At 42.1% G+C, this 23,503-nt stretch overlaps 2 protein-coding genes across 6 annotated transcripts; one reads left to right on the top strand and one right to left on the bottom strand.

Moving 5' to 3' along the window:
* Nucleotides 1-436: 436 nt before the first annotated feature.
* micall1a (MICAL-like 1a) lies at nucleotides 437-16,911 on the top strand. 2 transcript variants are annotated; one of them, XM_052084842.1, is made up of 17 exons: nucleotides 437-855; nucleotides 1,031-1,267; nucleotides 5,550-5,598; nucleotides 7,213-7,354; nucleotides 8,132-8,232; nucleotides 9,327-9,469; nucleotides 10,481-11,076; nucleotides 11,153-11,213; nucleotides 11,393-11,820; nucleotides 12,167-12,546; nucleotides 12,618-12,752; nucleotides 12,835-12,961; nucleotides 13,663-13,753; nucleotides 13,904-13,977; nucleotides 14,435-14,549; nucleotides 14,984-15,030; nucleotides 16,419-16,911. In XM_052084842.1, exons 2-17 carry the CDS (start codon nucleotides 1,122-1,124, stop codon nucleotides 16,544-16,546), a joined length of 2,763 nt encoding a protein of 920 aa, XP_051940802.1. In that variant the 5' UTR covers nucleotides 437-855; nucleotides 1,031-1,121; the 3' UTR covers nucleotides 16,547-16,911. The 2 variants fall into 2 exon arrangements, with proteins under 2 accessions (XP_051940802.1, XP_051940803.1); XM_052084843.1 differs by having other exon boundaries at nucleotides 438-1,267; nucleotides 12,203-12,546.
* Nucleotides 16,745-22,560, bottom strand: c13h22orf23 (chromosome 13 C22orf23 homolog). Of its 4 annotated transcripts, none has more exons than XM_052085075.1 (8): nucleotides 22,444-22,560; nucleotides 20,849-21,028; nucleotides 20,627-20,770; nucleotides 20,448-20,510; nucleotides 18,770-18,943; nucleotides 17,554-17,688; nucleotides 17,180-17,280; nucleotides 16,745-17,079 (listed from the first exon to the last, which is right to left on the bottom strand). In XM_052085075.1, the coding sequence occupies exons 3-8, from the start codon at nucleotides 20,718-20,720 to the stop codon at nucleotides 16,996-16,998; spliced, it is 651 nt and encodes a 216-aa protein (XP_051941035.1). In that variant the 5' UTR covers nucleotides 20,721-20,770; nucleotides 20,849-21,028; nucleotides 22,444-22,560; the 3' UTR covers nucleotides 16,745-16,995. The 4 variants fall into 4 exon arrangements, with proteins under 4 accessions (XP_051941035.1, XP_051941037.1, XP_051941034.1 ...); XM_052085077.1 differs by lacking the exon at nucleotides 22,444-22,560 and adding an exon at nucleotides 21,230-22,382; XM_052085074.1 differs by lacking the exon at nucleotides 20,849-21,028 and having other exon boundaries at nucleotides 22,444-22,559.
* Nucleotides 22,561-23,503: the final 943 nt, after the last annotated feature.

The raw sequence follows: 23,503 nt of genomic DNA, 5'->3' as shown, positions 1-23,503 counted from the left end.
TTCACCTAACTCACAAAAACCTCTCATGTTGTGTGCGTTTGTAAAGGAAGCAGATTCATTTCAGACTGTTCTAAGGCAAACACCTTACTATAGATGACAGTGAATTATAGTGTCGTATCTTAAAGGATTTAAGTTTAATTGTAACTTTGTACGAGTCTAATTCTTTTATTTTTGATTTATTGTAGAATGCATCTGCTCACACTTGCTTTCTAGGTTAGTCATCAATCATTTCCGATAAAGCAACAAATTAGGACTTACTAAACATCAGTACTACATCATTTTGATATGTTTATAGATGTGCATGTTATTTACTTTCTGATATACGACTGAAGGATTTCCTCTTCCGGAGGGGGGCCTGCCATCTTTCGGGAACCGTTCCCAAGCAGGAGGTTTTGATCTCGCGTGGTTTTGTAATATCGCGTGAATGACCAATGGGCGTCTTGTTTCTCCGTAATGCCGGGAGGTGGGGTGGGGTGCGCAGCGGAATCAAACAGCGTGACATTGTGGAGGTTAAGGGTTGCCAACGCTGCAGTCCAAGCAAGCGAGGATGGACTGGCATCGGCAGCAAGCTTCTGTGGCGATTTTTAACAACGTTTCTTGGCAATAACCATGGACTTTTCTTTTCAGTCAACGCGATAATCGCCGCTGCGGGAGACGGTGGAAAAACAGAAAAAAAACGTGTTGCGGTCCGCAGCTCGAACAGTGTGAGCAAACTTGTGAGCCCTGGTTGGATTGGAATTGAGTGATCTTTCCCCTGTTCTAACGCTGAATTGTGATTTTAAGGACGCACAGTGAACTGTCTGGGACGCTGCTAGCCTGCTAGCAAAGTTGGCTGCTCTAAGAACTTTACTGCCGGTAAGCTTGGAGCTAGCAATTTGGGATATCAGCGGTGTTCTTCCATCAGTTTGTTCGGATGTAAGGTTCAGTGACGATATCATTGTCACCATGACCTCGGAGTTCAGATGATTTGGGAAGTACAATGCAATTTCTATTGACAAAAAGTTGGCTATTATTTGGCTCGTTCACGCAGCGTCGCATCGTTGGTTAAAAGTGACGTATCTCCACCTCCGTCCGCCTTTGGCGAAACCTCTGATGACTGACCCCAAGAACTCTTCGGCACGATGATGGGATCTCTGAAGGCTCTCCAGGAGTGGTGTCGGATACAGTGTGAAAATTATCACAATGTGGAAATCAAGGACATGTCGACGTCCTTTCGGGACGGCTTGGCATTTTGTGCCATCATACATCGCTACAGGCCAGAGTTGATGTAAGTACACATTCCTGTGGTTGTGCAAATAAAATAGGAATTGTAATGATTCTGGAATCCCATTCCCGAGAAATGTGGATTTCGTGTCTGACTGCAAGCATGGGACTGGTGTGAAAACATGCAAAATACAAACAGTTTAAGCGAGTACAAATTGTGAAAGTTGATCAGTGTGAAGACATTTTGCACAAGTCTGCAATGAGATGACTTTTTCTTTGAAAACGATGGACAAAAAAAATTAATCAAGTTAATCACGAAAGTACTCGTCCCATTTGGTGTCATTGGTGCTTTTGGTTGTGTAATGACATTTTCTCATGTACGAATGCACTTTTTTGAACAGTTATAAATCACCGTGATTTCTTTTGACAGCCTTACAGGGCGGCTTAGTGTTTGGTGCCACCCTTCACTACAGGACAGTGTAAATGTAAAGTACTATACACACTCTTACCATTGTACAAGTTGGATAGAGTTGTGTGCATCTATTGAACCACACATTTAGGGTAAGTTTGGAATTGCTGTGAGGATCATTAGGGATATTCAATACCACTTTTTTCAAAAGAAACACCAGTGTGAGTATACATAGTTTGAGTATTCACCAATACTATACTTATACCTGTAGTACATTTGATATGTAAGATTTCATTTAACACAATGACAAAAAATTGTGAACAAAGACCTTTCTTTCCAACGCAGACATAGATTCGCTGATGAGTCAAACCGCCGGAGTGTCACGGCAACTACTGCCAAGGAGGACATACTCAATGTCAGATTTTTTTGGGCTGAAGTATTAGTGGCAGATAATACTGATCTCACCTAGTATCAGCAGCCCCCACGAAACTCGAAAAACTATCAGTATCAGTATCGGCACGTATTGGGCCGATACTGATACCTAGTAATGGTACTTGCCCGACCCAAATGATTATATATTAGTTGTAATTCTGAAATAGGATATGGCACAGATTTGTTTTTGGAACTCTGAATATGTGTGTAACCGATCACCTGACACGCCAACATGAACTGTAATACACATTGGTTGGAAGCTCAATGTGCTGTAATTAACCCAGCTTGACAAGCTTTGTGTTGCCCGGAACAACTCACCGCTTTCTGCCTTCATACACATACACAGACCCACATTAGATGGAATACAAAAACACGGTCAGTGTTGAGAGCTTTGTGATGGCTGGCCCTTTCCGCATCAGACGTGTGTGAGTTGTTGGAACAGAAGACGTGATATTTTGAGTCATAGTGTTAAAGAGGACTCCATTCCATTAATAATCCCAGCCAGCCTAGTCAGCAGTCATGTGCTGTGAACTGGCTCGTCTAAATGGAACGCAACAACCAATTAATCACTTGTGTTAGTCACACATTCAATTATTGAATTGAATTCGATTATATGATTGCAAGTCGATCTGCTGTTACAGTATGTCCTCAGTATTCATTATTCAGCTGCAGTGAATACTAGACGTCAATTAGGGGTAAAATGTTGATGGCGGGCCGCAATGTGTAAAAATGCAGTGTTATCATAATATGAAATAATTGTTTTATGTAGATATGTATCTTGGCAGTGCAGTCCTGGAGGACAATGCGATGATGTCCCAGAAGTTGTCTCTATTTCTGTAAGCGGCGTTGTTGTGACTGTGCAAGATGATTCTTGAGTGACAGTCACTGCTGCATTTGGTGTGTGCGTGTGTGTGTGCGAAAAAGCTTTTGGGGTCAGCTGCCGGTATTTATCCAAGTTTTCTCTAGTGGTGTTGCTTACGAACGCAGGATCGCCATCCTATAGCCCACACGTCCACTCACACTGTGTGCGACCAAGATCTGATCAAAACCACTCCTGCTATTTAGTGGCGATTTATGACACTGAAATCATTCTTCGATACTGACTGAGGAGGTGCGCTAAGGCCTTTATTGATTTTTCAATAAAAAACACCCAAAATGTCTGTATACATTTTGGCACTTTAACGATTGGGTTTGTACAAGCATAATTTTTACGTTTTGGCATTAAATGTGTTAAAAATACTGAGTTAGGGGAAAAAATATGGTCTTTTTCACCTAATACCATTTTGCTGAAAATTATTTAATCTGCTCCGATTTCTGATTACGTGATCAGATTGGGACAACTATAACGGTAATGACTCCACGTGTGCATTATCTGGTTACTTTCTTAACGTGGCAGAATTATTTAAGGTGAAAGATGTTGCATGTTGATGTTGGTGTGTTGTATGAAATGAGTACACAATAGTTCCTCACTGGTCTTCTATAGGGAAATATGTGGCGACGGAAGTTTCTTCTGTGGTCCACAAAACGAGAAAACCGAGCAAACATTCCCCCGGGTGACTAAGTCAATGAAATGGAAACTATCTGAACTCTGCAAGTAATGCAGTTTAGAAGAATTAAGTAGTCAGCTTTTGAGCTCGGTCTCTTCCATTTGTGTCCCAGCATGGCTCCCTGTTTGCCCCCCCCCCCCCAACGTGTGTAATAGCTGCAGTCACCCAAACCGGCTCGCTCTGATCCAGACAGACAGCCTGTCAGGGTAATCACCAGCCGAGGCCTCTCCCTGTCAAACTGGATTTACTTCTCTAATATGCGCGGTGGCCATTATAGTGAGATTCTGAAGCCACTGTGTTCTCATGGAGTTACGAAGTTAAGAAGTTTACACAAGTCATAGACATGAGGGTGATATTCTCTATTAGTTTGGGAGTTTTAAGGGTTTATTTTCCTAGGTGGAATGATCATAATCACACATTTGCAAATATTAAAGTTAACAAGAATAAAGTGTACGAGTTGGAGTTTATTTTGGGATTTTCAGGCATCCAAACAGAATCAAAATCTGCTTAAAAATCTATACAAATATCCCCATTAATATCTGACAGGTATCCTGGGCAGTGCAAATAACAGCAAAAAATTTCATGACTATATATATACAATATAGGATTCTTTTGGGGCTGGAGCCCATGATCATTTTAATAATTGATTGATCTGTTCTTATTTTGTCAATGAATGGGATTCAAAAATGTTTCATTTCCATCCCTCTGTTAAAAACCTGGAGATTATTTCAAATTGATAGTGCAGAAAATGCACAAACATTAATTCTGATTCATCTTCATGGCTTGGGCGATAAGCTATTAGAAAATAGGCAAATATGTCGATTACAGTGAAACTCCTCTACAACGAAACCTACATGGGCGAAAATGTCCCTTAGTGTGAAAAAATCTATTGTTTTACAAAGTAAAAACCGATGTTTGCAAAAGTTACTAATATTAAGATCTGAAGCTGTGGTGGGCCAAAAGGAAATGTGCAATTAAGTCAACAGTGAAATTCCATTTTCGTGCAGATCCGGATATAGTGGACCATTGTGATAACTCCAGTCTGTGAATGTCTCAGCAAGCGGCATCGCTGATCAATTTAAAGTCAGTCATATCATTTCCTCTGCACGTATTAAAAAGGTGCATCGTATGACACACGTATATAAACTATCACACCGACAGTTGCCACTTCGCCTAAAATAAATTGGAATGAAGCGCTGTCATGGTGGATTGGTTTCATTATCCATCATCTGTGTGTTCAAAGACACTCTTTTTTTGGCCAAGTATGTAGAACACACAAGGTGTTCTACATACTTGGCCAATAAAGATTCTGATTCTGATTCTCTTCCATTAGCGTGAACAGATTTGACATTGTAACAGAATGTGAAAAAGGCCCATCAAGACTAGCCTTTAAATTGATCAGCGATGCCGCTTGCTGTGTTTTTGTGCTTGTGAACAGTTTTGACTCGTGAACACAGGTCACTTGTGTGAGCTTGTCCTGGGGCGTTGGCCTTCCTGGGATTTCCACCTCGGTAGTCTCTGAAAGTCCTCTCACTGTTTTTTGTTCCAGCTTAAGTATTATTTAAACTTCTACACTCAACTTGATCCAGGAACACTTCAGATATTTTCCACTTGAAAGCAGGATGTTTACTGGTGAGAGCCTGGCTTCCTAGCTCCTGGCCCTTTGTAATCATCATGGCACCACCGGCACTTTTTACCTTTTGTCCTTTTTCTCAGCCTGGATCATTGCTGTGTAGTTTTGTTTTGCAGTATCACACGGTCACAGTTCCAAAGCTTAACTGCTTAGTAGGTCTGTCCATCATGCAGTTCAGACACCTTTTTAGGAGGTTCTCAACAGAATGAGGTCACGAAATAGCCGCTGTAGTAATTTTTCTCTTGGTAAATTGCCCCAGTAATTTTGTCCAACAAACTGATGTTTTTTTGTGTGTGTGTGTGTGTGTGTGTGTTGCTCGTTGCAGAGACTTTGACTCATTGTCTAAAGATGACGTCTATGAGAACAACCGACTGGTAAGTTAATTCCTTGTGTGGGGATGTTTGCTGTTAAGCCACACACTCTCCACATCCAAGCAGAAAAAAAATCCTCAATTGCCTTGAGGAAAGGAGAGTATGGTGGTAGTAACTAGTGCATTCCATGAACATATATCAAATGTCACAAGAAATGTGAAATTACTTGCTGTCTTGTCATCTGTTACCAGTAATGGTGGGAGTCGGTCGCCAAACAAACAAAATAGAGATGGGAGTCGCACTGCAAAGATGCCTGTATTTATGGCACTTGTTATCGATGCTCGTTCAACGCAACTCAAGATTCTTCTTTTCGCGTGCACGCTCCTCCCGGAATGGCTTCTGAATATTTAGTATGAGGGCGGACTTGGATTTCGGTAATTTCATTGGTCTGATGTGATGAGGAAATGGGTAAATCTAATGGCTCCTCTCTCTCCTGTGGTTGAGAGGAAAGACATTTCATCCGTGCTGTATGTTGCACATAGAGCACATTTGACAATAAAGTTGACTTGATTTGACTTGACTATTGATGTCTTGAAGTAAAAATTCATAAATAAACCACATCACATGGAAAGCTGCAGGGTTCAGTTTGGGGAAAGACGTACTGTAGTGGCTTAAAGTCCGAAAAATAAAGCGGTTAAACTTTGTACATCACTGCCGACAATGAAACCAGCACAAACTTTCAACATATTTTTTCTTGTGAAGATGTTTCTGTCGGTCAGTCAACCAAGAATACATTTTGTAGTGAAATTGGAGTCTCCTCATTGTGTGAGCTAAATCTTGGCAGGGCTTTGCTGCCACCAACCTCTTTTTTTAAGCCCTCAAAAAGTGAAGCTGTTCACTAAAGAACCAGAAACAAAATCTGATGACTAAGTGAGAGCGAGTCATTCATTTTATCCCAGAGGCTTAAGCATGAGTAAGTCATTTATGACCGCAAACGAGGAGCACATGCAACTATTTAAGTATTTTCCTTTCCTGTACTAGCTTTCATGAACTCCTGCCTTCTTGGTTATCATTCCCAACAAATCGTGTCGACAAACAGTAGGCCCATAGTCAACATTTTCATAAGATTGCTGTCACATGTCTTGTCATCATGCGACCACCATTTAGAATGGTTTGGTGTGCTCACATACAATTTGTTAGGTTAGGTGGGTACTCTCCAGAAATGATTGAATTTATCCCATCCGTTGCTGAGAGATGCATCCTTTTTGTAAAATATTTATAATGCATTTTATTACAATCCCGTTCTGTACTTCTGCCTTATCCTGCCTTTTGGTATGTGCAGTAGTTTCCTGGCTTGTGCATTGCTTTCTGTATGTATACGCCTGCCCAGGATCACACGGTATCTGTGATGTTATGTAACAGGAGCAGGCCTCTAATTTCTACTGTAGAGCACCTTGTAGCCTAAGAACAAAGCACACTTTTATGACCAGTTAACAGTTGTGTAACACACTGATGGTTCGCAAAGTAGTTTTGAAGTCCAAAGTATTTACTGCTTGTTGGCCAAGAATGAGCTTGTGTGATTGTTTCCATTTATAGGCCTGATTCCAAGATGATTACAAATCGTTGCCTAAGACAAATGAGAGACTTGTGTTGGCCATTTTGTTGTTGGTACCATAGGCCTTTGAAGTAGCTGAGGCAGAGCTCGGGATACCTGCGCTGTTGGATCCAGAAGACATGGTATCCATGAAGGTTCCTGACCGGCTCAGTGTCATCACCTATGTTTCGCAGTACTACAACTTCTTCAATAACAAGTCGCAAGGTTAGTACAACATTGTTTTTCAACTTCTGTACATAAGCACAACTGCATGACATCACATATGACAAGAGCTACAGTACATCAGGAAAAAAAATCCTTTAAAGAGACGATCATGCTTGGTTTTGAACGACATGTTCAGGGAGGTGACAGCACGGTGGGTAGTGATTAGGACGTCTGCCTCAGAATCGAGAGAGTCTGGGTTTAAATTTTAGATACGGCCTTCCTGAGCGGAGTTCTCCACACACTCACATGGATATTGTCCCACGCAATAATCCAGCTTCCTCCTATATGCCTACATTCCGACATTCCAATCACACACACACACACACACACACACACACACACACACACTTGGTTAATTGAAGACTTGAGGAACTGTCCATTGGCGTGAACCTCAGTGTAAATGAGCTCATTTGCCGATATATTGATTACAATACATCTTTATTTCTATAGCACTTTCACAACAGCTGCAGCTGTAAGAAAGCGCTTTGACAGAACAGTTAACATAACAAAATAATATAACGCAACACATATCTTAAGACACAGTCATCCAATCGGAACAAGCCATGCTCAAAATGTACTCACAGCTGCTACAAGCTAAGTTTGAAAGGAAACGCAAAGCTGTAGCGCACATCGACAAAAAAAAAAGATTGATTTGGTTCACTTCTCCCGCCCCATGTGCTGTACTTTGGAATGATACAACTCATAGCCATCCGTGACAAATTACTCGATGACCATACAGTTTACAGTAAATGATGAGCTCATCATCTACTCCTACAGCCAACCCTCCCTGCACAAAGAGGCTTGGTTCTGTTCATCAAAATGAGCCTTCCCCGAAAAGGCCTCCGACTCCACTAGAGGACAAAGAAGTTGAGTCTGAGGTAAGGGCGACACCTGAGGAAAATGTGACAGCATGTTGAGACAGACAAATAGGACTTCTCCTCATGCATGTGCTGGTTGTGATTTCTGTGGCCAATCTGGTTCTCTTCTAAAACTGCACGCTTTACTTTTCAGGTCAGTTGTGTTGTTGAGTAGATGAATAAACTCACTGAATCTTTGTCCAATAATGTTTTGTGGGTGGTATCATTAACTCTGATATACAAAATCCCATTCTCCCTTTTTCTGAACATAAATGTGTATTTCATATTTCCCTGTTCTCTATGAGCTCAAGAAGAGTAGTAGTCCATAAAGATAGTTTCTGTATCTCTCTCTTCCCTGTGGCATGCCATCATCTTCTTTCCTGCATCCCACACTCCCATGTACCGGCGCCATCATTTCTTCAGGTGGAAAGCCATTCCACACCCTCTTCATGTACTTCCCCCTCCCCAAACATGACCCTCCTTCCACATTCTGTTCCTGAGCCTGGGGAGTAAGATGTGTGGTGAACGTGGTGGTGGGAGGGGGGTGCTAAGAGATGAAAGTAAAACAGATAGGTTAGTCTTTTGAACCTGCTCTTGTAGATAAAATATAGTAGTGTTGTATTCCACTAACACTGTGTGGCATGCGTTGGAAGTGGCTGCTGCTAGTCACTAATCTTCTCCACCCCGATCTAAAAAAACCTCAAATAATACTGTATATTTGACCTTCATAATACAAATGTATTTATTTATTGTCTTATTTAAAACTACCATTACTAACTCAAGCTGTGTGATGTTCTTTTTAACTCGTTTTCAGATCATTAAAATACAGTCGGTGTATTTCATATCATTTAAGAGATGTTTTAAAAACCAAGTGTTGGTATTTATTTATTTTTCTACATTTGGAATGATAATGCTGTTGGATGAAGCAGTAGATGATGCAGGAAGTAGTTGTAGTGAAGTTAATACAATGAAGAATCCACATCCTCAAATCCTGACTCCATGTTTGTTCTTCCCGTCCTTCATTACTCTGCACCCCCCCCAACCCCCTCCCACCACCCCATGACATCTCCTCCCTGTCCTCTGCCTGCGAAATACGTTCCGGCTGCTTGCACTAGCCGGGCCAGACAAAGGTGGTGGCGGGGCTGGAAGAGTCAAAGCGGGCAACACTCAGCAGCACCTGCACTGCCTGTCAGCAGCACGTTCATTTGGTGCAGCGGTTTTTGGTGAACGGCAAGCTATACCATCGAAACTGCTTCAGGTAAGCACTGACCTGCCATGAGTCAAATTAATTCTGGGGAAATATCACACAATTACAAATGTGGATTACAGCAATAATGAATTTATGATGATTAATTTCAATTTATACGAAAGTTTTATTTATATTCATCTTGGCTTGGCGCATGTCTGTTTTCTTCTGAATAACATGTAGTTCTTCCAATTTAATTAGAACCTGAAAATTACGGCTAGTGAAAATTGAAACGGGTGATCCAGTGGTTCGCGCGTCAACCTCACAGTGTAGAGGTCGTGGGTTCGATCCCCGGCTCCGGCCTCCCTGTGTGGAGTTTGCATGTTCTCCCCGAGCCTGTGTGGGTTTTCTCCGGGTACTCCGGTTTCTTCCCACATTCCAAAAACATGCGCGGGAGGTTATTGGAATACTCTAAATTGTCCCTTGGTGACAGTGTGAGCGCAGATGGTCGTTTATCTCCCTGTGCCCTGTGATTGGCTGGCAACCATTTCAGGTTGCACCCCGCCTACTGTCCGAAAACAGCTGGGATAGGCTCCAGCACCCCCCGCGACCCTTGTGAGGATGAGCGGATCGGACAATGGATGGATAGAAAATTGAAACATGCATGAAGTTACCGTCCACTCTTGGATTAGTAGTGTCTGTATAATATTGGGAGGTCAGAGGTCACAAACATTGGCTCGCAATGTCTATTCAAGATCATACCAAAGGTATGATGCAATCGAGGCCAGGGCTCACGAGTTCTTCCACACAGAACTCGTTCAAACATGTCTTGGTGTATCCTGCTTTCCCGGTTTAGTGTAAAAAAATGTGGCAGTTTTCCTGTGTAGCAAGCTTACAACCAGTAAAAGGTTTGTGACAAAAATCAGTTGCTCACTAATAAATCAGTTGGCCAGGAGACATTTCCCAAGACTCGCACATATGCAGTGTTTACATGTGACACATATGCTAGAGTTGAGTTGAGTTCATTCAATTATTTCATATCTTAATGTGAATATTAGCCTTTTCCTGTGTCTGTTCTTCCAGATGCGCTGAGTGTCACAGCACTTTGCTACCTGGATCTTACAAAGTAGGAAGTGATTCTGGGGCCTTGGTTTGCACCCACCACCTTACAAGGCAAGCTTCAACAAACCAGAATGGCCGGCCAGACCTTAGCAAGAGCCCCATTGCAGTCCAATCAATGAGGATGGGTCGCAGCAAGACCCCCCACATCTCAGCCTCTGAGACGGACCAGCTTAATACTCCATCCCCCGTGGGGGAAGTGAATGACAATAACATCCCAGCTAATGTGACTGTTATAGTCACCCCTGTACCAACGAACGAGGTCTCCTTGGAAGACGCAGATTTGCTCAATGACAGCGGACAAGCAGAAGAGAAAGACCGCCCCTCTTCTCCTCCTAACCCTTTTGACGAGAGTGATGAGGAAGATCATGAACAAGCAATGGTGGAAGACACGCAAACCATTAACAAGGCTAATGGGGACCTCCCAAATAAACCTGTCAATCAAAATGAAACCGTCACCAGACCGGTGCCAGCGCCTCGCCGGGTTTCGGAGCCCAGCCCTCCACCCCGCCCATCCCCACGGGTGAAGCTACCCCGGAGAGCAGACACCCAAGCAGCCGGTGCGTGATCAAGATTGCTGCAAAAACGATTAAGAGGTGCAAATGTGTGATGCTTACATTTGTTCTGGAATGTCAGGTGAACATCAGAAGCCACCCACCCCTCCAAAACCCAGAGAGAGATCCCAATCTCCAAGAAGGTATGTGAGTTTCTCTGAAACCCACTTCTTTTTTTTTTTTTTTTTTTTGTGACCACATCATGATTCGTTTTCCCTGTCTGAATCGCATCATATTAAACGTTGACCATTTCATGCCTTCATTTTTGACGTGTGGTCTCTTCCTGTTTGTGATGCCTCCATGTGTCTGTCTCACTGCCTAGTTTGTCCAGTGGCACGCATAAACCCAAAGACCCACCCTGGCTTTCCTTGGTCCAATCAGAAACCAAGAAGAAGAAACCTCCTCCCCCTCCCCCTCCCCCCACAGGCCTGCCAACACCCCCCAACACAGGCTCTGTTTGTTCTCTTAAAGAGGAGGGCCCCAGGTCCTCTTCACCCTCCAACCCCTTTGATGATGATGATGATGATGAGGATGAAAAGAACGGGGCTCAGGACGAGGAGGAAGGCAGCGCGATTCCAACAGCCCTGGCGACAAGTCACCCGTGGTACAGCATCACGCAGGTGGCTGACGCCTCTGGTGCGGACACGCCCCCTAGCACAGGAAGCTCCTCCCGCTCGGCTAGCCCGGGAAGTGCCAAAAGCAAGAAACGACCAGCCCCTCGTGCGCCACAGCCACCTGCTGCTAACCAAGGTTAGAATCTTATAATGCAGCATGCACACGATATTACTTTGCATTATTTCACTCATTGTCATTGCCCCGCTGATGACGCTTGGCGATCTTTGTATTCTTTTCCCGTGAATTTATTCTGTGTAATGGTGTTTTTGTTTTTTCAAAAGCCTGCTAGGATCACTTGTAGAGCCGTCCTGGGGCGTTTTCTGTCGAATTCCTTCAATTGATTGAAATTTCTTCAGTGTTTTGTGTTTCTGCCCTCTCAAATCTTTCCGTTCTATATATATTCCATTCATATACATTCAAACCTGTCTTACTTCTGCTCCCTTGGTTTCCTCTTCCTCGTCCTCCCCTGTTTACCTCTCAGTTCACCCACATTCTCTGCAATCTTCTTGCTCTCCAGCTCTCAGTGTGGAGAGTCTGTCTTCTGGTTCCGAACACAGCTCCTCCCAACCCCCTTCGGCCTCCGGTGGAGGCAGTGACCAGGAACCCAGTTTCACCAAAAGCGTTTCTGAACCTTCCATCTGTTCGCCATCGACCGCCTTGCCTTCCTCCTCTTCCACTGAGCGCCTGCCTCATTCTTGCTTGGGCCCCAATGCATCTCCCGCGGCATCAAATGCAAGCTCCGCGCCTGCCACCCCGCAGGTCAGTCGCAGCCACGAGACCAAAGCGACTGGACCCTCTCCCCCACGGCCAGCAACCACTCCCAGCCCATTAGCCTCAGGGGCCACCTCTTCGCACAACAAGGTAACATAACCATTTACAAATACAGACCATTCATGAAGACTCCTGATTTTTTATTTTATTTTATTTTATAGCCCATTTGTAAGGAAAATCCATTCAACAGGAAAGTTTCTCCTTCCTGTGGTATATCCAAAAGCAAACCCCCAAAAGGTCCTCGTCCTTCCAGACCCCCAGCTCCAGGTCATGGCTTCCCGCTCATTAAACGCAAGGTACAAAAACATTGACACTTTTTTAAAGAGAGTATTTCAAACGTGGCACTGAAATGGTCGTCGCCATGCAAATACTGACCAGGTACAATCAGATCAGTACATCCCAGTGGAAGACATCCACGGGGAGATGAGTCAGCTGGAGATACGGCTGGATGAGCTGGAACTAAGAGGCGTGGAACTAGAGAAGAAGCTCAGAGACAACCCCAATGGTATGAAACCAGTGGCTCTCAGCGATTTGATTGATCTGAAACAATTTGTTCTGAGGCTGTGCAAAAGGAACATTCCACAAAGATTCTCTTTGTCACAAAAATAGATCAGAACACAACACATGACACGACTCACAAAAAGTTAGGGCTATCTGGCTCTGACATTTCAAAAGGAACCCAAACTGCACCATAAACTTGGCAGTTAAAAATAATTGCACCCTCTGTAGTCTTTGAATGCACATGTCAAATGGTTCAATGCTTGGCCATTTTTTGCTCAACTTGCTGTTCTCCAACAAAGAGCTTGAACGGGTGCCTGGGAAATGTGAATAGGGTGATATATTTCCTCTTCATCATGCTGTTCACATTTTGCGATCATGAGACTAAGACAAAGCCTAACGGTTCATCAACTGTACCTTGCCATTGCAAGACTTCCAACAGGATGTTCTCAGAGGGAAGTGGCCACTGAGCTTAAGAGTGTCATCAGCAGGTTGCAACAGAGATACAAAAAGACTGGAAGAGTCAGAGAAAGGCAAAACGTGGACACCCTGGGAAACAAAGTTGCGCAAAAAAAAAAAAACACTGAAATGTGGAACTATTGGAAATACGGATTGAAACATTTCCAGAAGGTCAAATTCAATTCAACCGTGTCTATGATTTTGTTGATGATTCTGAAGAAGTTCAGGGGTGATTGTCTGTGCTTTCAGATGAGGATGAGGAGCACCTCTTGGTTGACTGGTTCACACTCATTCACGAGAAACATCAGTTAGTCCGCCGTGAAGCTGAGCTGGTCTACACGTAAGCTTCAGAATTGCAGCAAGATGCAATTGTTAGGATGTTGTGACCTCCGTATGAAACCACCATCCACATTTTGAACTGCTTCCTGTCAGAAAAGGCAGTGTTTCCTTTTTAGCCTTTGCGACTCAACGTGTTGAATGCTCCTGACAGGGCGAAGCAGCAGAACCTGGAGGAGAGACAGGCGGACGTGGAATACGAGCTGAGGTGTCTTCTCAACAAACCAGGTTGGTCCGAAGGCTCAAGAGAAGCCTTCCTTTGTTATCCATCTGCTTGGGTTTCAAAGCTGCGCAAAGCTCATCTGCTCCATCTGAGAGTGACTGCAGCCTTCCTTCCTGTGTGGCAGCACAGGATGTACCTATTGTGTTTATTAATATCGTATCAGCTTGATGTAAATATGAAATAAGCTACATTAATGTTATCCAGATGCACCATGCCAAGCATTCACTTGGCTTCTGCTGCTGTGCAGAGAAGTAAACTGCTCATTTGACACACCAAAAACAAAAAAAAATCTCTTAAATATGATACATTATACCATCTTTCATTAAAAAATAAAATAATAAATCAGGTGAGAAACAGATGTTTTTTTTTTAAATTAAAGTGTTTTCCATTTTCAGTGACCAAGTTATGTTCATTCAACCGTACAAAAAAGTTACAATGAGTCCATGTTGCCCCTCCCCTCAGAGAAAGATTGGACTGAGGAGGACAAGAGCCGAGAGCAGCAGCTGATGGCTGAGCTGGTCACCATCATTGAACAACGCAACCAGATAGTCAACAGCATGGATCAGGACAGGCAAAGGTAATCCTAGAGTGTTTTTCAGCATTTATTTAGCCATGGCGCTCGTGATGAGTCGACAATACTTCAAGGAGTGTATTGACACAAACTGTATTGATACTGTGTTGGTCAGTCAATAGTGACCTCTGCTGTACATCCAGGTTCATTGCAGGTTAGCAAAATGTAAATAAAAAAGGTAAAACATGCTTACTTACTCAGTGTGAACGCTCAGACTGTTTAATTGAACAAAAACTTATACACAAATTCTAAGGAAGCTTGGACTTTTTCCGTGGTCTGACTAGCAATAGGCACAAACAAGTTGATTGGAGGAGCATGTAATTGTTCTCTTTGTCACTGCATGTCGCTGACATGGATGAACTGAGCAGGCACCCTGTTTGTCAATTGCTGGTTTATGACATGCCACTATACTGTCAAATCTAACAGCACATTTCTCACAGGGAAGAAGAGGAAGATAAGTTCATGGAAGCCGTGCTGAAGAAAAAAGGTAGGATTGCACACCTGCTTGATGCGTTGAGTTGCCATCGATACGGAAATATAGTCATGGCCAAATGTTTTGACATTGACTGCAGTTTTTGTTGTCGTTTTAAAGATGGATTTACAGCCAATATTTGGCTTGTAAACCCTTCCTTATGACTTGTACAATTGGCTCAGGCATACCAACGTTTTGGGGAATTAAGCACAGGATGGCATTCTGTGCTTATGTGGATATGCTGTGCATCAAAAAATATTTACCGGTAATCAATGAATTTGTTTTACTCGCATGATGCTGCATCATCGTAAATGTGCAGGTCCTATATAATAACCAAAATCAATTCTCCTGTAAAATTGAACATTTTAGATTTAAAAAATAAAAACAACAGGTTTGCAAGTAAAAATGTACAGTCATAACTAATACTGTCCAAGTAGCTGTTCAGAAATTTAAGAGCCACTCCTATCACATCATGTCTCTCCCAAGTTTTTCAATAAAATGGAATGATTAACTCTTTCATTCCACAAGACGTACTTGTATGTCATTTTAAAATTAGGCCCCGCCTACCAAGGACTATGTGTGCTCTTAAGCCTTTTTTTTTTGTCATAGAGAGGAGATTGATTCAATCTGTGAATGAGAATCAGCCGTTTGCATTGTAAATCATGTAAAAAAAACGACCAGTAGGTGGCAATGGTGCCTCATGTGATTGAAATGCATGTTTTTGCAAAAAAGCTATTTTTCTCCGTTTTTTTGCCCAGGAATTGCCATTTCCATGAAACTTAGCCATTTTGCAATGCCAATTGCTGAATAATGGAAAACGATAGAAACACGTGTTTTTTTTCTGCTGAAAGAAGACAGTCCAAACTTTATTTTGGTAGGCTCCATGTTTATATTATAGCATTAGAACCAAATTCTGTGGACCTTGCAAGATCAGTCCAAATCCAGTAAAGCGCTCGGATTGAAGAGGTTTCTCCAGTGGAAATGGCTGGGATTTAAATAGTTTAAAGTGCAAAATGCATTTTATAAGTCTATCAAATTAAAGAAAAAGTGCCACTTTTTCTTGTCTAAACCAGTGGTTGTTTTCATTAATTGCATCAAAGCGAGGAGGTGACTGGCTGATTTGAAGCCATATTGGCTGACACAAGATGCTGCGTTTGGAACGTATTATGGAATTTGTCTCATTTTTTGAAAATTGCAAGAGCAGCGAAACCGGTCTGGAGTTTGTGCATGGCTCTTTCTCCTCTAATCTAAATACAGTATTGGGATAACTTTGGCTATGTTCATTGTATCTGGGAATAAAACCGTTTTTGTTTGACCATAAATATTTCTTTAATGAAACATTTTTTCTCAATAAGATGACGTAAATCTAACCTCCATTAACTTTCAACTCCCCCGTTCTTCAGACTTCCACAAGGAATCGGATGGAGACCACCAGAAAAAAAGAGGGGCAAAGTTCAAACCCATGAAGGTTCTGAAGAGGCTGAGTCAGAAAGGAGAACCTGGAAAAAGTCCTCGCAAGGACAACAGTTGATCCACACAAAACAGTGTTGAAAAGTTCTCAGAAACTCTCATAAATGTGTTGAAATGTCGCACATGCAGATCTGATTTTTAGATCTGCATGTGGAAAAACAACACTTTATCTTTTTTTAAAGCCCTGTGTTAATTTATATTTTAATGCGTGTCGTGTGTGTTTCGGCATAAGGTGGGAAAGATAAGGTGCATAACTGCCATGTATTTAACTGTTTATACTGGATACATCATTTCCCTCAGTGAATCAAGACGCTTCTGCCGTGTCACGTATGTCCTTTTATTTTTTCAACCGCAATTTCAGCAGCAAGAAAATACAAATAATGGTGAGACTGGAAGGTGGACAAATAAAGCAAGTTGATACAAGTACATTACTACTGTTTATTTCTTGTAAATGTCATCTCACACTTCAGACACAGCGGATTGGCCGCTGTGAACTTGTTTTTGCTAATGTCACAATCTCTGCTCCACATTCAGCTCAGACACCGCTTCCTGATTTGGATGTTTGCCATTCAGCAGCTCCAGTTCCCTGATTTTCTAGAATACAGTTCAGAAGCATTTCTTATGAATAACTACTTTGAACCCATTCATAAATGTCATTGTTTAAATGAATGCATCTTGACATTGAATTGTTTACCTGTGATATCTCGGTGTTCATGATGTGGATATACTGCCTCTCCTGTCCTAATGAGGCCATATCAGCCAGGAATTGTCTTATTTCCTGAATCTCATCCAGAACTACAAGAGAACACATTTTTACCATCACCCGCACGTCTGCCTACTGGAACCTCCTACTCCATTTGTCTTCAGCGATGATATGCAGCCGAACAGAATGCAGCAGCATGACCGCACACGTCACATTCCCAGCTCGCCACGAATTGCCACCCTCTCATATTTCTGAACTCGTGACACTTGAGCACCAGAATGATGCAGCTCTTGCGATCACGGTCCAAGTTTTAACTTGATAGTGTACGTACTCCATGAAGCTATGCTTTGTGCATAGATCTTTACCTTCCTGATAGCGGTCTGTCTCCTCTGTCACTTCAGGCTTCCGATTCCCGGCAACACTTTGGGAAGCTGTATATTCCTCTTCTTGTCCTGTTGCCAAGATGTTTTGAAGCCTTGTCTTCTCTTTTTCTAAATCTCCTAGATCATGTCGGAGGAGTAACAGAAAATTAATTGGTGCAAAATATTCCCCACAACCCATTAATTTGGGGGGGGGGTTGCATTTTTATGAAATGATAAAATGGTTTGTTCTCAATCTCCAGTCAGTAACACTTATTAGAGTGAATAAAATCTATACACTGTTCAAATGCCAGGTTTTTGTGATATACTGTAAAAAATAGATAAATCATTTCAGAACCTTTCCCATCATTGATGTAACCTATAATCTGTACAGCTAAATTGAGAGGAGAAGTCTCCAAAATTGATAAGAGGACTAAAAGACGAGTCAGGGATGCTGCCTGCAAAAACACAAACAGCAACACTGAAGGAGCTATAGCAAAGTCTGACAAATGCGTCCGTGACAGCTCTATGGGTTTGAGTGGTGAGATGGGCGTTTTATCCTACAACGAAAAACAGACACAACACTGCCATACCTGCGATAAAGCATGTTGATGCAGCATTGTACTTTGGGGCTGTTTTGGAGAGGGAATTATGAACAGTTCCAAAATACCAGTGTTCGCAGAAAACCTTCAGACTTCGTCAAAAGAGGACAACAATGTCAAGAAAAGGAAGTTTACTCGTGGTGAATCAGTCACATTAAATGGTGAAAGATATGTGCTGGTTCCCATTTACATGAGTTTGAAAATGATTAGTTAGTTCTGAACACGGCCACAACTCAAGCTATAAGAGTGTGGACACCGCATTATCTCCATTGTTTATTTCTACTTCCTCACTCTAAAATCCACCCCCTGATTTGTTATAGGTTAACAGCATTTAGAATTCAGGTCAAGCCCGCCTATTGACCGAAGTCGGCTGGGATAGACTCCAGCACGTCCGCGACCCTCATGAGGAGAAAGCGGTTCAGATTAAAGATGAATTGATGGATTATCGTGGTCTCATTTGTTACATCCCAAAAATCTGGTATTTGAACAGGGGTGGAGACTTTTCATATTTTCACTATTTTCCCCCCAAAATTCCCCTTTGAACATGCATTTTTATGTTTGTTATTATAGCTTCCTGTGTAGATTTTTTTTGGGGGGGGGGGGCGGCTTCGGTAACGTACTGGTGGGAGCAGGACAGAACTTTTCTCGGACATAGTTGTTTCCAGAGCGACAAGAAAGGGCACTCCGTCTCAGAGGCCGAACGGGGAGAAGTTTCTGGCAGCTTTGACTGGCTTTCGGCTGAAGTGAGGACGGTGATGATAAAGACTCAGTGATCGGTGGCAAGGCTGAGCCATCTGTGGGTAAAAGATTAAGATTTTATTGCAACAATATTACAGGGTTCCTAAATCCAGCCACAAATGTAAGGAGTGCTGTAACTGTCAATGTTTTTTATCAGTAGGAAAGATCAAATATAAAATATAAAAAATGAAAGGGTTAAACAAGTAAATTTAGTAGCAACTAGCGAATATTATTCATTGAAGGCTTCACCCTTTGCAATTAATGCTACTTACTCTGTTACTTTGTGACGTCTTAACCAAAGAATTATATTCTGAATCTGAACTTAAGGTTTTTAGAGGATTTGACACAAAGGACTTGAAACCCAACTCATAGTGTCATTTAGATTGTGTGATATTAGAATGTGCGCATTTTAGCATTTGAGTCAATTTTCCTATAAGTGGCTAAATGTTTAAAAGTAGCTACATTTGTCAAACGCTTTTGGGAAGTGCTAGGCTAGGCTGAAATTTTGCCAAATCTAGCATCAAAAGTGCAAAGTTGGCATCATCACAGTGCAGTTTCACACTTCTGTAAACGACTTGTACCACCTCCGTAAGAAGTACTTTTCTGATAGTGTCTCATTCAGGCCATTGAGTGTATATTTTGTTTCGAGCGCACTTTACAGCAGGGGTCAACAAAGTGGTGCTTGTGGCCCTCGATTATTATTATTATTTATTTGTTTATTTTTATTTTTTTTAAGAAAAAATATTTACAACCGGGTGGCCGGAGTTCCAGTGGTTAACGCGTCGACTTCACAGTGCAGAGGCACCGGGTTCAATTCCAGGTCCGGCCTTCCTGCGTGGAGTTTGCATGTTCTCCCCGGGCCTGCGTGGGTTTTCTCCGGGTACTCCGGTTTCCTCCCACATTCCAAAAACATGCATGGCAGTCTGATTGAACACTCTAAATTGTCCCTAGGTGTGAGTGTGAGCGTGGATGTTTGTTCGTCTGTGTGTGCCCTGCGATTGTCTGCCAACCGGTTCAGGGTGTCCCCCCCGCCTACTGCCCGAAGACGGCTGGGACAGGCTCCGGCACCCCCAGCCCCTGCGAGGACCCCACGCTTGTGAGGATAAGAGGATCGAAAAAAATGAATGAATGAATATTTACGACTGCGATTGGCTAGCAACCAGCTCAGGCTATACGTACAACTGCCAGAAGACAGCTGAGATAACACCCATCAAAATCGTGAGGATAAGCGGATTTGGATAACAAATGGATGAAAAATGTTTACAATAGACGAGCAATCTTAAGTTGCAATAACAGTGTTCACCACTAGATGGCAGACATCACTTGCCAGCGCCTCCAATCCAACACTGTAGTTGTACATGAGACTCCTGGCTTCTCATCAAGACACAATGGTGAATTTCAGGTAAAATAAGATTCTGACTTGATGTTCACAAAACATCGGCCTCATGAGGCAGACGACTTGGAAAAACAGCTGTTGTGATGGATGGTGGACTCACCATGCCCATTCATGAACTATACCGGTACAATTTCACTGCTGTTGGCTTCTTTCAAAAGACTTACCCTTCAGACAGTCACTGATCTGTTTTCTTTGGAGGTTGCTGAGAGTGAACTCCTGCATCATTGCTGTGCACAGAATGGAATGAATACAAATGGTGTACATGCAGTGAGGCCACAAATATAACTGCATAGATATGAAATGTATTGATTTCAAAACAGTGCATGTCTTTTGTGCATTTTACATGTCAGTAGGTCTCGGGTCTCCTTGCTGTACTGTATGGCTCTAGGGTGCTTCCGCAGCCCTCCACTGACTCTGCTGTGTGACGACATCTCCATCTGTGCGTTACACTTCTCAACTCACTGTCTTTTCCCCCTCCAAATCACATCTGCAATATAAGAATATGTGCTTTAAGCCAATGAATTTGTGAGTTTATGATTACAGATGTACTCAATACATTAATTACTTTATTGTCATTGTAGAACTGGGGTAGGAAACTCCAGTTCCTTCAGAGCCATATCCTGCATGTTTTGAGCTCTCCCTAATCCAAAACAATTGATTCAATTGATCGTGATCATTTCAGGCTTCCCCAGAGCTTGGTAATGCACTGATCGTTTGAATCAGGTGCGTTGGTGTAGAGAGGGATCTAAAACAGGCAGGACAATATAGATGTTAGATTGGGGAAATAACAGTTTGAGCATACAGCATTCATAAATCGGTCTGCTATATTTCGCTACACATGCTAAATGGGTTCACGTGGTGAGAAAAGACCATTTTTGAACACGCTCACACAAGTTATGAAAAAGCTACATCCATCAATCTATTTTCTGAACCAGTTGTAATTTACCTATTTTCAGGCGTCCATGGCGTGAATGTGCTGGTGTTCGGGATCCATAGCAACCAAGAAACAATACGCAACATCCCGTGAGGCCTATGTTTAGACTAAACCCTGATATTTTTTTGAAAGACAATTTCACCTGGGACATGTACGTTTAGTACACAATGGACCACACACAACACGTACTATTTGTTGAAAAAAAATAACACGTCAAAAATTTTATGGCAAGCATTACGGACTAATAACACAGATGAAGCCAGAGGGCAGCCATTTTACGTTGCCATTGGCACTGACAACTTTTGTTCGGTTTTTGCTGAAAACGTTGTGGGTGCGTGTTTTACGAGAGGATCCCCATAAGAATAATGAGAGCCCGTGAAAGAACGTACTTCACTGTTTCTATCGACTATTCCGAGTATATTTTCTCACCATTGTAAATTGTGACTAACAGGTTAGGTTCACATTTCGCAGTGATATTTTTAGTTGGTGGAGGTGTCAGAACATTAACTCAGTATAGCGAAAATTTCTCTACGATGGCAACACTGTAGACACAAGTCGAAACTCTTGCTCGCTACTTTTCTTGTGTTTCAGAAATAAATATTAATGTATATTGAGAAATATCAGGTTTAACAATAACGAAAAATCAAAGTTCATTCATATTTTTAAGTTAATGCGTTAAAATGTCTTTACATTTGGGTTTGCAGAATTAAATGTACACATACACTCATATTAATATTCTCCGTGTTGTGCAAGCAGCTGAGTTGATGTTTTGAATCTGCTATTCTCATTCACTTGCATCTGCCTACATTTTGCAACTTCATTGGTTCATTAGTTAATTTTAATCCGATGAAAGTGTGCGTCAGAATGTATGGTGTTGGAGCTGCCGTGTGAAAAGTGAAAGCGAACTTCATCAACCACCAACGAATCCCCACGTTCCACTTACGAGTGTCCACACGTGGGCACATAAAACAAAAAAGTACTTTTCACAGGTCTCACCACTCTTTATAAATGCACGAAAGTTTACACACGAATACTTTCTGAGTTACTTTTTGACGGCTTTTGCAAATGACGGCTTTTATTCCTCCATTGAAAAGTCATTTTTTGGGTAGATAAGAAAATAAACAACATATGATCTCAGGGTTTTTTGAAAACTGTCCTTTGATCTTAAGACCCTTAAAGAATGTTCTCTTTTTCTTGGAATCAATGTTTTGAGTGAGGCTACCAACCGCAATTTTGGACCTTGAAGATGATGTCTGTGCAGTCGTGGCCTGGGGGGGAGAGAAAGGGAGTCTTTATCAGTGATGGGCTGGTCATTCATTATCTGTACAGAGCCAGCTGCCTGCCAGCAGACAGATACTACGAAAATATAATCACCTTTCATACACACGACTTCTCAGAAATTAAAGTTACATGACCTTCGTGTGTGTACAAGTTATTATTTAAGGAAAAAAAAATATATATATACACACAATATTCATATTTGCACATTGTCCCGATTATATATTTCCTTTGTTTAAAATTATTCAATGAGATAATGCGCTATTATCTGTCTTTATTGGAAGTATATGTGTGATTAGCGATAGCGTAAGCTGATTGGGACCGAGCTGGACGTTGGGCAGAGGAAGCAGCTCATGATAGAAGCGACTTTTCTTTTTTTTGTTTTTCTTTTTTTTTTAACCATACGAACATGCGATCATTTCGACCATAGAACTTGATGTGTTTTGTACAACTGCTTTGTTTTAACGAACTAGTAAACCCCAAGTTGTGTGTAAGAGTCGCTGTTCCTGTGGCATCAAGTGTTTTGTTTTGTGGAATAACATCAACACCAAGTATTATTATTATTATTCATTCATTCATTCATCTTCCGAGCCGCTTGATCCTCACTAGGGTCGCGGGGGGTGCTGGAGCCTATCCCAGCTGTCTTCGGGCAGTAGGCGGGGGACACCCTGAATCGGTTGCCAGCCAATCGCAGGGCACACAGAGACAAACAACCAACCACGCTCACACTCACATTATTATTATTATTATTTTTATTATTATTGGTGATGCTATGATAATGTCTCATGAACTGTCTGCCTATTTACCTTTTATATCTTCAAGATGACATTCGAATTCATGACCAACAGATCAACTTTTGTGTGACGTGCACAAGTTTCACAGTGCACTACTTTATGCCAAATCACACCGTTTATTGCCAGTCATCTGTTATTTCCCAATGATTGCATGAATGAGTAACAACAACATCCATATTAAATGGCAAATCTACTATATGACATTATCCACCCC

This window comes from Hippocampus zosterae, chromosome 13, assembly GCF_025434085.1.
Source record: "Hippocampus zosterae strain Florida chromosome 13, ASM2543408v3, whole genome shotgun sequence".
In the NCBI taxonomy this organism is placed as follows: domain Eukaryota; kingdom Metazoa; phylum Chordata; class Actinopteri; order Syngnathiformes; family Syngnathidae; genus Hippocampus; species Hippocampus zosterae.
The sequence above is the reverse complement of the archived record's forward strand: the minus strand, read 5'-3'. Positions and strand labels throughout refer to the sequence as shown.

Bases quoted from the DNA above. Each gene is read 5' to 3' on its own strand.
- micall1a (XM_052084842.1), top strand. From the start codon at position 1,122: ATGATGGGATCTCTGAAGGCTCTCCAGGAGTGGTGTCGGATACAGTGT. The intron at 13,754-13,903 runs GTAAGCTTCAGA...TGCTCCTGACAG, and splicing joins GAAGCTGAGCTGGTCTACAC to GGCGAAGCAGCAGAACCTGG. The intron at 13,978-14,434 runs GTTGGTCCGAAG...CCCTCCCCTCAG, and splicing joins GTGTCTTCTCAACAAACCAG to AGAAAGATTGGACTGAGGAG.
- c13h22orf23 (XM_052085075.1), bottom strand. From the start codon at position 20,720: ATGGAGATGTCGTCACACAGCAGAGTCAGTGGAGGGCTGCGGAAGCAC. The intron at 18,944-20,447 runs GTAAGTCTTTTG...TTTTACCCACAG, and splicing joins GATCAGTGACTGTCTGAAGG to ATGGCTCAGCCTTGCCACCG. The intron at 17,689-18,769 runs GTACGTTACCGA...GACATGATCTAG, and splicing joins GTTCTGTCCTGCTCCCACCA to GAGATTTAGAAAAAGAGAAG.